At 55.3% G+C, this 14,617-nt stretch overlaps 4 protein-coding genes across 4 annotated transcripts; 1 reads left to right on the forward strand and 3 right to left on the reverse strand.

Moving 5' to 3' along the window:
* Positions 1-921: 921 nt before the first annotated feature.
* Positions 922-2,998, reverse strand: P884DRAFT_248989 (uncharacterized protein). Its single transcript, XM_069440576.1, has 2 exons — positions 2,957-2,998; positions 922-2,902 (listed from the first exon to the last, which is right to left on the reverse strand). Exon 2 carries the CDS (start codon positions 2,871-2,873, stop codon positions 1,350-1,352), a length of 1,524 nt encoding a protein of 507 aa, XP_069295087.1. The 5' UTR covers positions 2,874-2,902; positions 2,957-2,998; the 3' UTR covers positions 922-1,349.
* Positions 2,999-3,579: 581 nt separating this feature from the next.
* P884DRAFT_207681 (uncharacterized protein) lies at positions 3,580-10,493 on the reverse strand (the record flags this gene model as incomplete). Its single annotated transcript, XM_069438809.1, has 3 exons — positions 3,580-9,635; positions 9,677-9,822; positions 9,874-10,493. 3 exons carry the CDS (start codon positions 10,491-10,493, stop codon positions 3,580-3,582), a joined length of 6,822 nt encoding a protein of 2,273 aa, XP_069295088.1.
* A 461-nt stretch (positions 10,494-10,954) lies between these two features.
* Positions 10,955-12,018, forward strand: P884DRAFT_294107 (uncharacterized protein). Its single transcript, XM_069444255.1, has 2 exons — positions 10,955-11,048; positions 11,119-12,018. The coding sequence occupies exon 2, from the start codon at positions 11,250-11,252 to the stop codon at positions 11,820-11,822; it is 573 nt and encodes a 190-aa protein (XP_069295089.1). The 5' UTR covers positions 10,955-11,048; positions 11,119-11,249; the 3' UTR covers positions 11,823-12,018.
* A 15-nt stretch (positions 12,019-12,033) lies between these two features.
* Positions 12,034-13,851, reverse strand: P884DRAFT_331758 (uncharacterized protein). Its single transcript, XM_069445743.1, has 2 exons — positions 13,803-13,851; positions 12,034-13,742 (listed from the first exon to the last, which is right to left on the reverse strand). Exon 2 carries the CDS (start codon positions 13,493-13,495, stop codon positions 12,422-12,424), a length of 1,074 nt encoding a protein of 357 aa, XP_069295090.1. The 5' UTR covers positions 13,496-13,742; positions 13,803-13,851; the 3' UTR covers positions 12,034-12,421.
* Between the last annotated feature and the right edge of the window lie 766 nt (positions 13,852-14,617).

Below are 14,617 nucleotides of genomic sequence, written 5' to 3' on the forward strand. Positions count from 1 at the left end.
CAATCATTGGATCTTCAGGTCGAATGAAGTAACGAGCCCGATATCAGGTGCTACTTGTTGCATAGCTGAAAGCTGCACGATTGCAGCTTTGGAAGGGAAAGCAGCCCGGTGATATCCTGCACACACCTATTACCTTACGTATTATCCCGTCTACAGGATTGCATCGGTTTCGATACTTCGGTCGGAGGAAAATCAGATGAGTAGGAAGAATATATATATATATATATATTTATATAGCCAAGATAGGTAAGGAGGGCAGAAGAGCGATATCCTAAATAAAGCGGACAGAAGCTGGGCTGTAATTTTCCCATGAAGCCCTCGAACGTCAAAGTGATCATCCTAAAATTAATCCCCTCTCTACAAACGTAGCTTCGAGAATCTTCTGCGGCTGCCCTTGACGAATCCCTAAAAGCACACCGATGGCCTACCTAATTTATCCCCAACCGCAACAGCCAGCACGGCGGCCGGGCCTTGGCAACGCGGGCGGCATCGGCAGCACCTCGGCGCTGCTCACGCCAGCCGCGCTGTTGATCGATTACTACGACGAGAGGCTTTTTTCTCCTTTTTGATACTCAGTCCTCAGTCTCCAGGATCGGATTGTACTCGTCTGGGCTGGGAAGAGGGAGGGATGTGGGCCGGCGTCCGCGCGTCTCGATGGCCCCGGGCCCCGGAGGCCATGGTGGGGCCGCCGGCAGTCCCTCCGAGTTTCGGGCGGGTTGATTTGGTTAGTTACAGCCAACCAGCGTTCAGCATGCCATCCCGCCACAAAGGAAAAGGGAAGGTGGCCTGTGCTGTCCCTGGGGATGTCGGGTAGGTTAGGACGTTGTTCCCGAGACAGTCTGATTTTAGGTACAGTAATCCGTGCAGGATTTGTTGTTCTCTACTAACGTAGGCACTCGAGTTCGGGAACCTTGCTAAGTGCTCTCGTCCCTGCTTTATAGACTACTTTGACAGTTAACTACCTTATATCTGTAAGCTGCTAAGTATGTCTTTTGACATCTCAGAAGACGTATTGGCTGTCTCAAATGTCTTTTTCCCCCATATCCATTGTCCTGCTCGGAGAAATATGAGTAGAAGTTGGTGAGAATAGGGAGAACCTATGTTTGCCCAATCCTGATATGACTGACAGCAATAGACTGTCGTGTCCCTCGAAGAGGCCTGTCAGAATAAGAACAACCATAACAACAAAAAGATGGGCCACAGCATAGGTTCCCTCTGTCCTTTCAATTTTAATTCAGACGATGTTTGCTGACAATTACGCCACCGCACAAGAAAATGCTTCAATGTCGGTTGTATGGCCTGGTCTGTCAGCGATGGCCTGGCAATACACTCGTATCGCCATTGGGCCATTATTCTGAGATCGAATCGCTAGTGGCGCTGCTTCCGCTGTCGCTGTTTGTCTGGCGACTTGGTCTGGGGACGCTAGGTATATAGCGGGCAACGATGAGCGGCTCGAGATGCGCAGAGTATGGGATCCTGCAATGTAGCTTACCACCCCGGTGCCTGCACTCGAGGTTCTGGCAAATGTGGCCGCGGCTGCACCCTTCCAGCCTGCACTCGCCCCGACGCGGGCACGGCTGGGACCGAGCCAGGCGGACAAGAGCCGGAAGCAAGTCCTGGTCCAGGGTCTCGTGATCGTATTCACATCGGTCGCCGGCCTCGCAGAACCCTTGCAGGTGGAACCGGTTGCATATCCGCCTCTTGTTTACGCGGGTCTTTAGGCGGTTTATAACACCAGCGCTAGCAAAGGGCAGGCGGGGGTCGATGCGGTGGTTGTTTTCGTTAACCATGACACAACCATCGGGTATTTCCTCCTCTATTGGCAGCTTGGATAGCTGCAAATCTAGCGATGCCGCCGAGTTTTCCAGCTTTTTTGGACTATGTGACGAGGGCTGATCCGTGGATTGCTTGGTGTTCTGCGGCTCGGTTGTGGGGCTAACATGTAGCAACCTGCACGATTTGCCATATCGGCATTTCCCCATCGAGAAGAAGAGACAAGCTTTCTTTTGCTCTTGGTCGGCCGTAGAAGTCGCCGAGGACTTAGTGGGTGACTTCGGTGGCAGCGATGGCGCTGAAACCGTTCTGCTTGCACCCCCGAGGTTGCTATTATCTTGGGGGTGTGCGGCCGACCCGTCGATTGGAGAATGCCGGAAGACGTTGCGGAACTCCTCGATGCCCATGCCTAGCTTGCCGAATTCGTCGTGAAAGAGGTTACCGGGAGTATTAACAAGAGTAAACTTGGAGCTGTTGCCCATAAAGGGCATAAGTTCGGAAACATAACCGACGTCGTGGCAGGCCGCAAAATATATGTGTTTGCACTGGCTGTTATCGGCATAGAGCCGCAGGAGGGCACGTATCTTGAAGTCGGCGTTCTCCTTTAGCTGGCCGGCATCGACAAAGTCGGTTAATCCATATGAGCGGTTGAAGCTAGCGATGAAGGGGGCGAGTGACCGGCTATCGGAGCTAACCACCCCGGTTTTGGCGAGAGCTTTGGATAGGCCAAGGACGTTGGCGTAGATTCGCACCATGATTTGGCAGTGCTCGAGGCCCTTCCGACGCAGACTTGCCTTGACCTCGTCGTTGAGCATCTGAGCAGCGAGACTTCCGCCCTCGGCTCGCTGACTAAGTAAGGTGTCGTTGAAGATATAGCCATCGCCATCAATGAGAACCAGCACGAACGGGTTGCGCTCCTGGTCTTTGGCCATCTGCTTGTACTTTTCCCTCGCCTCGCGTTCCTCCTCGTAGTCGCTCTTGAGTCGCTTGTACTCCTCGATCAGGACGGAGTATTGGTCGAGAAGCCGGGAGAGGGTGTCGCTTCTCTTGAACTCAGCGAGCTGGCCGGCGGCCCGCTCGATCTCTTGATCGCTTAGCATGGCGCGATAGTACGGCGCTGCGAGGCATCCTATCGCCTGTCAGTTATGGCACAAGCATCACCAATCACCGATGGAAAACATACCAACCGGTCGCTAAAACAATGGAGAAATAATAGGTTGTAGTCGCAGTGGCCCGTCCGGGCAAGGCTAGTCAACGAGCGCCATAAGCAGGAAGGACCGAGAAAAAACTGGCCCTGGGCATTTTGGTGTTGCTGTGGACCCCAAACACCCCTGTTCCCCAGAGACCCACAGGGGACCGATATGCGCTGGCGAATAAATGCTCTCTGTACTTCGTACAGTACATACAGTACAGTACAGTACTGTACATGTACACTAAGAGCCGGATCGCCCTAGCGGGTAGGCGGCCAGAGATGATTAAGGAAGCAGTGTGCGCGAGACGCCCACGGGGGTGAACAAGAGACTAAAAAAAAAAAAAAAAAAAAAAAAAAAAAAAAAAAAAAAAAAAAAAAAAAAAAGAAGAAGAAGAAGAAGAAGCAAACCAGGTATACACACACCTGGTTGAATACGGGTGAGACAAGAACAGCGTTAATAGAGACTGAGATGAAGCCAAACAAAAAAGCAGCAGGCAAGCCATATTAATAATCTATAAACCTCCCCGGAACCACGATCCCATTCCATGTCTCCAGAAAAAGTGTCAAGTCCAGCAGCAACACAACAACCTGTTCGCCTTAACTATTGACGCTTATCACAAGCCCCCGAGAACGCCGTCAACCACATCCCCCAACATTCTTAGCCCATAAAATTTAGCGACGTTTCTGTACACACCCAGTCGCTTCATCACCTCTCCCCTGCTCACGCTCTCCTTCCACTCCCCGCTGCACGTGCAATGCTCCATGAACTCGTTGACCCTCAGGGCGCCACACCGGGCGCACTTGAGGTCCTGCGTCGTCCACTGCACCACGAGCCCCTCCACCTCCCCCAGCAGCCGCTCCTCCACCTCGTTCCGGTCATACTCGGTCTCGCAGAATAGGCACCGCCAGCTCCAGTCCCCTGCGGCACCACCTCCAGCACCACCTCCTCCTCTCTCAGAGCTCGGAGGTGGAGGAAGCAGGTCCTCGTCGCGGCACAAGTCCAGGTCGCGCGCCATGGTGCAGTTGTCGCAGCTCAGCTGCGCCAGCCGGAGCGACTCGGACGGGTTCTGGAACGTGCCCTCCTTGGAAAACTCGCGCACGTCGAAGAGGGCGAGCAGTTCCTTGCGGAGCAGGCGGGCTTCGAGCGTTATGTTCTTGTCGAGGGACAGAACCTGCATAAGGGACTTGATCAATTCGAGGACAGGATTTGCGGAGGCTGTGGGGTGGTTGTTGTTGTTGCCGCCGTTGGTGGTGTTTGTGATCAGGCTGGATTGAGGCGTGAGGTGTGCGAGGTGGGAGCCTGGGAGGGAGGGAAAGGTGTAATCCGCTGCGAGCTCCGGATGAAGGAGTTCGCGTTTCTGAGTGGCGACGAGTGAAGCAATCTCTTTCTTGAGCGGCTTCTCAAAAGCTTTACCAAGGATGATCTGGCCAGGGGCATCCTCGGCGAGGCCGGCGTTGCCGTTGCGGATGGGGAGTTGGGTTAGGCGCGGGGTGGCAGTGGGATCGCTTCCAGTCGCTGGCCGCTTGATGCTGTGCATGAGTTCGATGAATTCCACGACCCAGTCGCGGAAGGTTGGCTGCAGCCGGACCGGGAGGAAAGTTGCCATTTGCCAATGCATAATCATTTGAAGGTCTTGCTCGTCCTTCTCGACGACCTGTTGGCACGCCTTGCCACCGTAATTGAACTCGTCATACCACACGAGGTAGTCCCAGTACTCCTTGATCTCGAGATCAATGAAGTGGAAGAGGGGCTTTCCCTTGATGCTCTTAAGAATGTACTGTGCGTATGCGTAGGCGTTACCGACCTCAGACTTGGTGGTTTGCAGGAGTAGACGGTTAGGGCTGGCGTAGATAACGTTCGACCCAACCTTGCGGAAGTCCGCCATGAGCTGAAGTAGGGCCTTTCGGCTCATCATTTGCACATAATAGTGCAGGGCGCGGTCGTACAGGCAGGATGCCGGAGACTCGACCCAGCGAACCAGGTGCTGCACCATGACATCGGCCATTGTCGAGCCCTTGCAAGCCTCGGCCCACCAGGATTTGACCATCTCCCGCAGGACTAGCACGCCGGCGTTGGCGAACGCATTATCCGCAAACAAGCCTTCGTTCCCATCTCCCGCCCCGTCAGCTGCTGGGTTGAACGAGATACTGTCAGCCCCCTCGAGCTCGTTGATGAGAGATGAGGTTAGGATGGTGTTGATGGCTAAGTTCCTGACTTCGAGATCGATGCAGACGGAGGCAAATGTGCCAGGGTTGTTGACCGATGGCATCTGGACTCGTTCGAGAGGCCCTGCCACATCGTCTTTCTCATATCCGGCATGGTCAGGTCGCGGGCTATCCGACCACCACAGCACGACGTTGTTGGCTTGTAAACGGCGGGCGTAGGCTACGTCAATCAGGAACCGAGGGTCATCACGCTCCAAGTTGCACAGCGGCACGTCCCCATACTTGGCTAAGGCCGTCAAATGGTTGATCCAGGACCCAAGGCTCAGGTAGTGGTTCACCAGACGACGAGCCACTACCGTCTGCCAACCTAGAGGCGGCAGGGCGCCGTCAGCCGGGTCGTAGCGCAGCGGCAAGACGGGGAACTCTCCCAGGACTGGTATGTCGTGCACAAGGAGGTTCCGCTGGGAGGATTGTATCACCATCAGAGTCGGCCCTGACACCTCCTTCTTCATCTTTTTGACGACATCGCCGACCTCGAGGAATGCTTTTCGGCGTGTAGTGACCTGGGTGACCTTGAATGACAGCTTCTCCTGGTACGAGAAACACTCCTGCCAGGAAGAATCCTCAGGTTCCTCGCGATTCCTGCGGGCGAGGGAGTCTGAGTAGAGCTTGCTAATGTTCGGGAGATCTTGACCGCCGTCCTTGCTTCTCTGCTGAATGATGACGTACGCCTTGTCGCTCGTTGTCGAAAACAGACCGAAGATCTGGCGTTCACCTGCACTGATGTGGGAGAGGTAAATGTACGACATGCGGGCGCCCTCAAGGTAGGGACTAGGCTTTGTCGGCCTTGTCAGACTAGACAGATCGAAACCATGATCAAGACCCTTTCCGAGCACGCCGGGTTGACTCTGATCGACGGTGCAGCAGTTCCCGAGCTGCAAGACGGCCCGAAGATTCAGCGGGAGCTGTTTCTCGTAGACACCTTCGACACTGGGGTGGTTGAAGAGAAGCGAGAACTTCTCCGACTCGGCGTAATATATTGCTTCTGGCACGGTGAGCTTGAACAGGTGCACAGACGAGTGGCCGTTGGGCAACGTGTGGTGAACCTGCTCGACTTGGCAGCCCTCGACCTCAATATCCGGCAGTTCTTGACTGTTGAGGTTGAGGAAGACTTGGCGGGGCACGTTGATCCTGACCGAGTGAATCTTGCTGTCGATCAGCACGTGGGCAAGAACGATTCCGGGGCTGTCGGTTGCCCGAAGCTGGAGCAGTTGCCACGTATTCCTAAACGTCATCTCTGCTTGATTTCGGAACGTCTGCTGGATATTGCTCTGGATGTTGCTGCGCCTGTCGCCGAAGAGATGCCTCCGCCGTGCCCGTGCTTGTTTCTGCAGTTTCCACTTCAGTTTCTGGTATTCCAAGAAAGCCGGATAATCTTCGCTGGGTGAAGGCATTTTCTTGGGGAGCGTCGCAAAAGGGTCCTGGGTTTCGGCTGGCTCGGGGGACTTCCGTTTCTGAGCCACCGGTGCCTTCTGGGAAGCAGAGATGGCAGAACTGATGGTCTTGGGCTTCAGAAGCTGTCCGATGTCTTCAACGTCTCCCATGAGGTTAGTGCTGGAAAGCGAAATCTCCTCCAGAGGACCGCCTTTGGTGGTCGACCCAAAGATATCAGTGAGCTTCTTCTGCTTCATCTTGTCGTCCTTGAGGTTGATTCGGCGCTGTAGCCAGTCGGGGTGCGGCACACGCGGAACAGGGTTCCGCACTTTTTGTAAAGCGGCGGGGATAGTGATGAGCTTCTGAATGACTGAACCAAGACGCTCGAGATAGTAATCCCAGTCGAGCAGTGCTCGAGGGTCCGTGTCGGCAGGTTCCTCTTTCAACCATTTCTTCAGATACAAGCGCTTCGTTTCCTCCTCGGCAGAGAAGATAGCGACGGGGACGGCGCGCTCAGTGACAGGGGCACCCTTTGGACTTGCACAAATAATGAACTTGCAGTTCAGGCCCTTGTCTTTGACCATGCCCTCGCCCAAAAAGTCCGCCAAGCGTTTGGCAGTTGTGATGGACGTCGATTTCTGGCCGCTGTATTCCTCAAGTGTCTTGGTCATGCTGCGGTTCTCCGAAATGAGCTCCATGAGCTCTTCGTCAGCCAGGGTCGAGCCCTTGTTGTGGAGCACATCCAACCATCGGTTGGCAACCTTGGCGACGGCAGCATAGCACTCGGCCAAGGTCGTGCCCTCCAAGAAGAACTTGAAGATTTGCTGCTGGAAGATCTTGATGAGTTTGAGCTCGCCTCTTCGCTTCACCTCGAATCCCTTCAACTCAGCCAAGGTGCCATCTTCGTTGAAGACGGCATACCTCTTCTTCAAATTCTTGTCTTCCTCCTTCGAGGTGGGAAGAATCATGGCCTTGTACGGGCCGTCGACCTCGAAGAAGATGGAGTTATCGCTGTGAGTTTCGTACTTGAAGGTCTTGGGGTCAACCAGGGTTTGATACTGGTGGTTGGTGAACCTCGCGTGGACCAGATGGTTCAACATGACGCAAGGGTATGAGATGGCGAGTTTCTTGCCATTCTTGAGCTTGAAGGCAAAGTTCTCCGGGAATGTGGCCGGCAGCATGCACCAGATGCCATCCGTGTCCAGCTCAAGTGGGCGGCCCAGTCGCTCCACCAGCGACCTGGCCAACTGGATGATGGTTGCTCCTGTAAGACACGTCACGCCCGCCATTTCCATGGAATACCAACGGGAACCCTTTCGCATGACGTAGCCGTAGAAGGAGTTCAGGATGACCTTGTGCGCCAGCTGAAGTGAGTCGAACAGGACGATCATCTTCTTGGCGTTTTCGATCTCTGAGGCGGATGCGCCCGAGCTTTTCAAGGCCTCTGTCTTGCCCTTCCACACCTTTGCTTTTCCCTTGTAGTCGTATCGGCGGTCGCGGAAGTCGCGGACCGTGTTGATGTAGAAGGGATTTTCCCGCTGGCAGATGATGGCTTCCCGGATGACGGTGGTGGAATCGCGGATTTTGTGATAGACCTTTTGGGAATACAGCTGCAATCTCTTTTTGATAAGATTGGCTTGCTCATCCTCGCTCAGATCCTGCCACGAGCGCATCGGACTATTCGCCGTTTTGCCTGGAAACTTCTCGTTTTCCAGGGCATGCCTGATCATGTTGTACTCGTCCCGTTTCGGGGGTAAGTACTCACCCCTCCACGCCCATGGTAGCCTCCTGTCGCAAGTTTTCCCCGGGCGGTTGAAGTCGCAAGCAGCGCAGTCAGATTCCGTGATCATGGAGTCGGGCTGCAGCCGGTTGGTCGTCATGATGTTGGGGTACATCGACGCGACATCGAGATGGTAGATGAGGGGCCGCTCGTGGCGGTTGGGCGTCTCTTTGAGGTCCCGAAGCTTCGCAGCAATCTGTTCCTTGACCTCTTCGTAGTTAACAACATCCTCCATGGACTTTTTCTCTTCCACCGTGATGCTGAAAGTCAGAGCCGCATCCAGATCGCGCAGAAGCTCGTCGACAGCCGCAGGATCAACAGCAAAGTTCACAGGGATGTCTGACCGGAAGACGCCAGCCTCGATACTCTCGACATGCCCACCCACGTACGTCTCAGAGTCCAGCAGATGTCCATCCCAGAACGCCTCCTTCGGTGCCACGTGCTTGTTTGGCAAAACAATCTCGTTTTTGTAGGCCTGCACCATCAGCAGCATCTCGCAAAGCGTGCCCGTGCCTTTCCTCAAGGTGTCGTCGGGTCCAAGCGGCAAGATGGTGCACAAGGAGAAGATGAACGGATGGACATATTTCATGTACAGGTAATAGGTGGCGACGGCATCGGAGACCGAATACTCGGCGAGCGTTTGTGGTCGCTCGCTGGCGTAGGGCGTCATAAGTTCGGGATCCAGCTCATCGGGGTCGTATCCGAGCTTGGCGACTGTCACGGCTTTGAGACCTCGGCTACCTTGAGGCAGGTAACTGTCACGGTTGACCCAGTGGAAGCAGTCCATGTGCACACTGTAGCTGGACTTGTACTGGTCTTCGCTGTCCTTCTTCCACCCGATTTCGTGGTACATGTCGATACCATTAACGCTGGCGCGAGCCTCGACAAAAGCCCAGTCGAAGAAGTCACCGTTATAAGTGGCGATGACGGTCGGCCGTGCTTCTTTCACGTGGAGGAAGAAGCGCTCAATGACTGCCTTCTCATCGGGTTCATTGAAAATCATGAATGGCCCTGGATATTCTGGTTTTGGTGTGTATTCGAAGTCGTCGATGTCCTCCGAGACGACCTCGCGGTTCGTGATCAGGAACCCCTGGCCGTCGATCATGTAAGAAATCATCATGATCTGGTCCACAGCCGGATCAGGGAACTTCAACGGGGCCTTGCATGTCTCGATATCGAAGGCCATGACAACGGGATCTGCTGGTGCTAAGCGTTCCTCGTTGCGAGTAACAGTCGTGACGCCGTTCTTTGCCTCCACAAAGTACCAATTGCCCACACGAATGTCTGCCACTCGTCAGCCCATTTCTCGTGATCAGGATCGCGCGACGTACCCAAGTCTATCATTACTCTAACGTGGTATGGAACGTCATACTCTCGAATATCGACAATGAAGTCGCTCGCCTCCGCAAAAGATGCATTGTTTCGTCGGTCATCAGTTCGTGGGTCGTCATCAAAAAGATCGAAATTGCCGTTCGCCCTGTCTTCTCGTCAGCCCATGCTTTTTCTGCGCCTGCGAACAGAAACGTACGTTGCGACCTCGGCGTACGTATCCATAGCATCCATCCCTTTTTTGTTTTTCTCCGCAATTGGCATGATATCCCTCCTGGCTGCCATCAAGTCTTGCACATTGTGAAACCTCAACTCAAGGAAAGTCCTCCGGTAGCCGAGAAGGTGGTTTGGCATTTTGAGGTCATCCTTCTCTACCCGCCTGATGTTCTTGATCACGCCGCCCCCAGGGACTCGTTTACACCACTCCTCGACTTCAGCTTCATGTCCCTTTCGACAGGCTATGAGGAAGTATGGGTCGTACTCGACCGTCGCTTTGAAGGTCGAACCGTCTTCCTCAATGAAGTAGCAGTCCAAAGCGGCCCTGCCACCGCCGCCGGGTACTCGGGGGTCGTCTATTGAGGTCGGCTGCACGTTAACGAGCCACCCTTCGCGTTTCCGTCCAGCGTCATAACGCGCAAAGCCCATGTTCTCGTCAATCTGGTGTGCCAATGCCGTCCGTTCCCACTTCTCGTCGATCGATGTCGCCTCTCCGCGGGCATTGGAAGTTGCAGCGAATGTCCGGGTTCGTGGTCCATGGTAGGCAACCTTGCCGCCGCGGCGGTATCCCTTCTGTGGCCGTCGTAAAGATGTATTGGGCATTGTCGCTGTGGGCGGGCAAAATCGCCCAGAACCTTATCGCGCTCGGCAAATCGTGGTCCCGCGCTCGCGGCGGGAAATGTCGCGACAATGTGCCAAAGAAAAGGATTTTGGAACAAGAAAAAAAATAATCCGCCGTTATGCACTAGCTTGCATTGAAACAACCACAAGCGAAGGGTGGCGTCCTAGATATGTGACTTGGGGGCCACGAATTGGGAACTGCTGCGGGTTAGCATGTGTTGTGTTGGCTCAGCCATTAAACTTGCATGTCCACAAACGCGTTAGAACCGCGACGAATCCACGCGACGACGCGACTGCCCGGCGGGGCACTAGAGCCAAGAATTATCTGCAGCGGACCGCTTGGGTGACACTGTATGTAAGGAGTACATAGGCATGTACCCTAACCCTCCTATCTTATCATGTCCTCGATGCGGTGACCTCAAAAGCTTGTGGTCGGTAAAGCACGGGCCGAACCGCGCAGTTTGATGGAGGCGGAATCGGATGAGCGCTTGGATCGCGGGAGGGAAACAGAAAAGCTGAAGCTCACAGAAACACAAGGTAACTTTGTCGACACTTTGAGCACGTACAGCATTGCGCTGAATCAACCACTAACATGTAACTCCCCTAGACCCAGCAGAACACGGCTAATACATAGAATCCCATCAAATCTCGACATTCCCTGAGAATCGCTGCCTATCTTTCGGCAGCTTGCGGAAGAGATAGCCCGCACCCTCTACTCTCATTCTCTCCCTCCCCGCCATGTCAACACAACAACCATCCAGTCAGAGCCATGCGCCCGCGGACCCCAACCGGTCCTGGATCCAACAAACCGACGCGGCACCTCCTTCCACCTCCCAGCCTCCTCCCCCTCCCGTTCCACCACCAAACCCGCAACTCCAGCCCTCCCCGGCCGACGGTCAACAGTCCCCCGCCCGCCAGCCGACAATAGTCGACGCCATGCAGACGATCAAGCCGTCCGACTTCCTCACATTCCACCAGGCGCCGTGCGCCCGCACGGGCCTACTGACGGGCATTGGCGCCGGCGCCGCGGTCGGGGCGCTGCGCTGGATCATGGGCCTGCCGGTGCCCCGGGCGGCGAACTGGGCGGTGGGGACGGGCGTGCTGGGGGCCATTGGGCAATATGAATACTGCCAGTTCCGGCGGCACCAGGAGCGCGAGAAGGTGAAGCGGGTGGTGGAGGTGTACGCGGCCAAGCAGGCGCGGGAGAAGAAGGAGAAGGAGGAGCAGGAGAGGAGGGAGCGAGAGAAGGCGCTGGCCGAAGAGAGAGAGGAGGCGGAGAAGAGGAGGAGGAGGTGGTGGCGGTTTTGGTGAGAGGGAGGTGCCGCTTGGGATACTATTGCAGGTGGTGGGAAAGAAAGAAAGGAGGTCATGCTATGGCTGTACAATACGAATGGCGCAAGATATCTCTGAGCGATGGTTGAAGGGACTGGGCGGGGAGATTTCTAGGTTGGACTCTTGCATAAAACTAGTTGGGGATGGTATAGAGTGTGGTGGCCTCAACGCGAATGTAACAAAAATTACACTCTGTTGAATTGTTTCTGAGATCGGGTCCCTTCTGCTGGACGAAGACCCTTCACCCTATGACGCCCCGCATAACGCCGCGTGTGTTAAGAACTTCCCTGTCGTCGCCGACCCGAATCCCAAACACGCCTTTGCCCTAAACGCCATCCATAAGAAGACCAAGCACCAGATGGAACAGCCATTCCTCGGAGCGTCCTCGAACTGTCATACCAAGCAATGTTCCACAAAAGCAAATCAGCAGTCATACTTCGTGATGGTGTTCCCTCCCAGCAAATAACACGCCACGTCAAAACCGATAGACAAGCAAGAGCACCTCTGTCTCTCGCCCGGCCGGCAAGCAAGAGCCCAATATTCCCTTTACCCCCGAACGCCCCCCCTACCTCAACACGTCAAATCCCAATCAATTCAGGGCCGTCCATTTCCAGGAACCGCACCTTCCTCCTCTCCGCCTTGCCTTTCTTCCCGACCCCAGAGGGAGCAGCAACGAGGTCCCCCGCCGCCGACCCCGCCGGCACCGCCAACCCGCCCGCGGAGGCCAGGCTGTCGGCGACGGCGCCGCGCCGGCGCGCGCTGCGCTTGGCCCGGGCCTCGCGCTCCTCCCGCTTCCTGTACTCGACGAGCTGCTGGCGGCGGCGCATGGCGCGCGCGTAGGCGATGGCGGGCGTCGGCTTGAAGCCGATGCCGTTGATGCCGGTGCCGTCGTCGTCCGAGTCGTCCGGGTCGTAGATGGTGATCTCGTCGTCGTGCCACGTGAGGGAGGCGCGGACGGGGTCGATGATAGTCGGGGATGCTGAGGAAGATGACGAGGAGGAGGAGGAGGCAACTAACGCGGATCTGCTCGGAAAGGGGAGCGTCCCGGCTCTCCTCCTGCCCGGGGCGCGGTGTTTCTTGCTGCGCGGTCGGGGTCGAGGTTGGGGGCGGGAGGTGATGGTTGACGGGGGACTTGGTGGGGTCAGGGAAGGGGTTGAAGCTGAATTGCTCTCGTTGTCGTTGTCGTTGTCGTTGTCGTCGTCGTTGTCGTTGTCGTCGTCGGCGCCGGTGTGGGCTATCGTCTCGGATTGTGAGACTACGGCGTCGTCGAGGGCAATGCAGATTGAGTTTTGGGAGAGCCGTCGGCCGCCATGACTGCCTCGCGGGATGAGGTCCGAATCAGTGGCCGCGAGGGAGTCGACATCTGGCATCTCAATGTCCGGAAGTTTAATCCGCTTTCGGGATCCTTCTTCGGCGTCGTCGTCCACGATCCCGCTCAGCTCCGCCAATGGAGCGCTAACACCCCCGCCCCCACCTCCTAGCGCAAGGCCACGGAACCGGTGGGCCACCCGAGTGCGTGGACTGGCATTGCCGTCGTCCGCTGCGGAATTGATGTCAAATGTGAATTGGGTCGCAATGCTTAGTTTGAGCGCATCATCATTCAGCATCTCGCTGCGCTTCCGCTTGGGAGTCGTAAACGGCGAGTCGGCCATGGTGGCGGCCGCTGACTGCTGCGAAAGTGGTGGCGTGAATTGCAGTGCGTTGAATTGCAGCGTCGAATCCGCCCGGCAAGAAGCACCCAAAAAAACGACGCAAGTTGTTGCTTGCTAATGGGAATAGAGACGGTTTCTGAGGCGACGAGGACGCAAATTATAAGAATGGGTGAAAGCAGGCTGCGAAAACGTGGCAGTCGAGCTAGAAGTCGGTGCAATCGGCGAAACCACGTCGCTGGCTTCCACGCTATTGTTCGGTAGTTCAGTACACATAGCAAGTACGGAGTACCGTATGTATTGTACATACCTCACGAATATACAGGCACATCCAGGAAAACACCCCAACAGCAACAAGCCAGATGAGCCGGCCCCGCCCCGCTCGGGTGTATGTACGAAGTACGGATTACTCCGTACCGAGTATGTGTTTCGCGCAAGTACCTCAGTAGGTACCTTACCTTCCATACATATGTGCGAAGGACCCCACTGCGCTGCGGCAGCTCAGGCAGTGGAGGCATGTCAGGTGGGACTTTTCAGCCCTGAGTTCAAGCTAAGTTATGTGGGTCTCTGGAGAACCGCTGCTTGCAGTAATGGCAATGGCCCAAAGGTATGGACCCTGTCCCGCCAACACACGTCAGATGATGCCCCTGCTTGGGTGTGCACCTTCATCCGGCCGTCTCTTCCTCCTTTTCTCTTCCCAGAACCGTCCGTTTCAGAACCGAGAGGCAGGCATTGGTCAACCACCGAGCCACGTGGGTTCTGTTTGTAAACCGATGCCCGATGCCAGCTATGCAATTTCTGAGACCGGGCCTGATCGACGATGTAAGCGATTAGTTGAGGTACTTGAATCAATTGTATTCACGACATCATCGAACCCGATTGTTGTACCTGACCCGGCGTTCGTACTTGAACGCTAGTAACACTTCATCTTATTAGCTCCTTGAGCATCAACAGCCCAGTATCCATACTATTTGTGCAAAGGCCAGCTCCCATTCACTAATTTCTCTGCTTGTATAGCTACGAGCTTAAATTTGTCACTTAGACGACATTATAAAAAGCATGGAAGTTAAGAGCGATGAGTTGTAGAAGTGGAGATAGCATTAAATCACTCCACCTCGTAACATA

This window comes from Thermothelomyces heterothallicus (assembly GCF_042370625.1).
Source record: "Thermothelomyces heterothallicus CBS 202.75 unplaced genomic scaffold P884_scaffold_24, whole genome shotgun sequence".
NCBI classification, from domain to species: domain Eukaryota; kingdom Fungi; phylum Ascomycota; class Sordariomycetes; order Sordariales; family Chaetomiaceae; genus Thermothelomyces; species Thermothelomyces heterothallicus.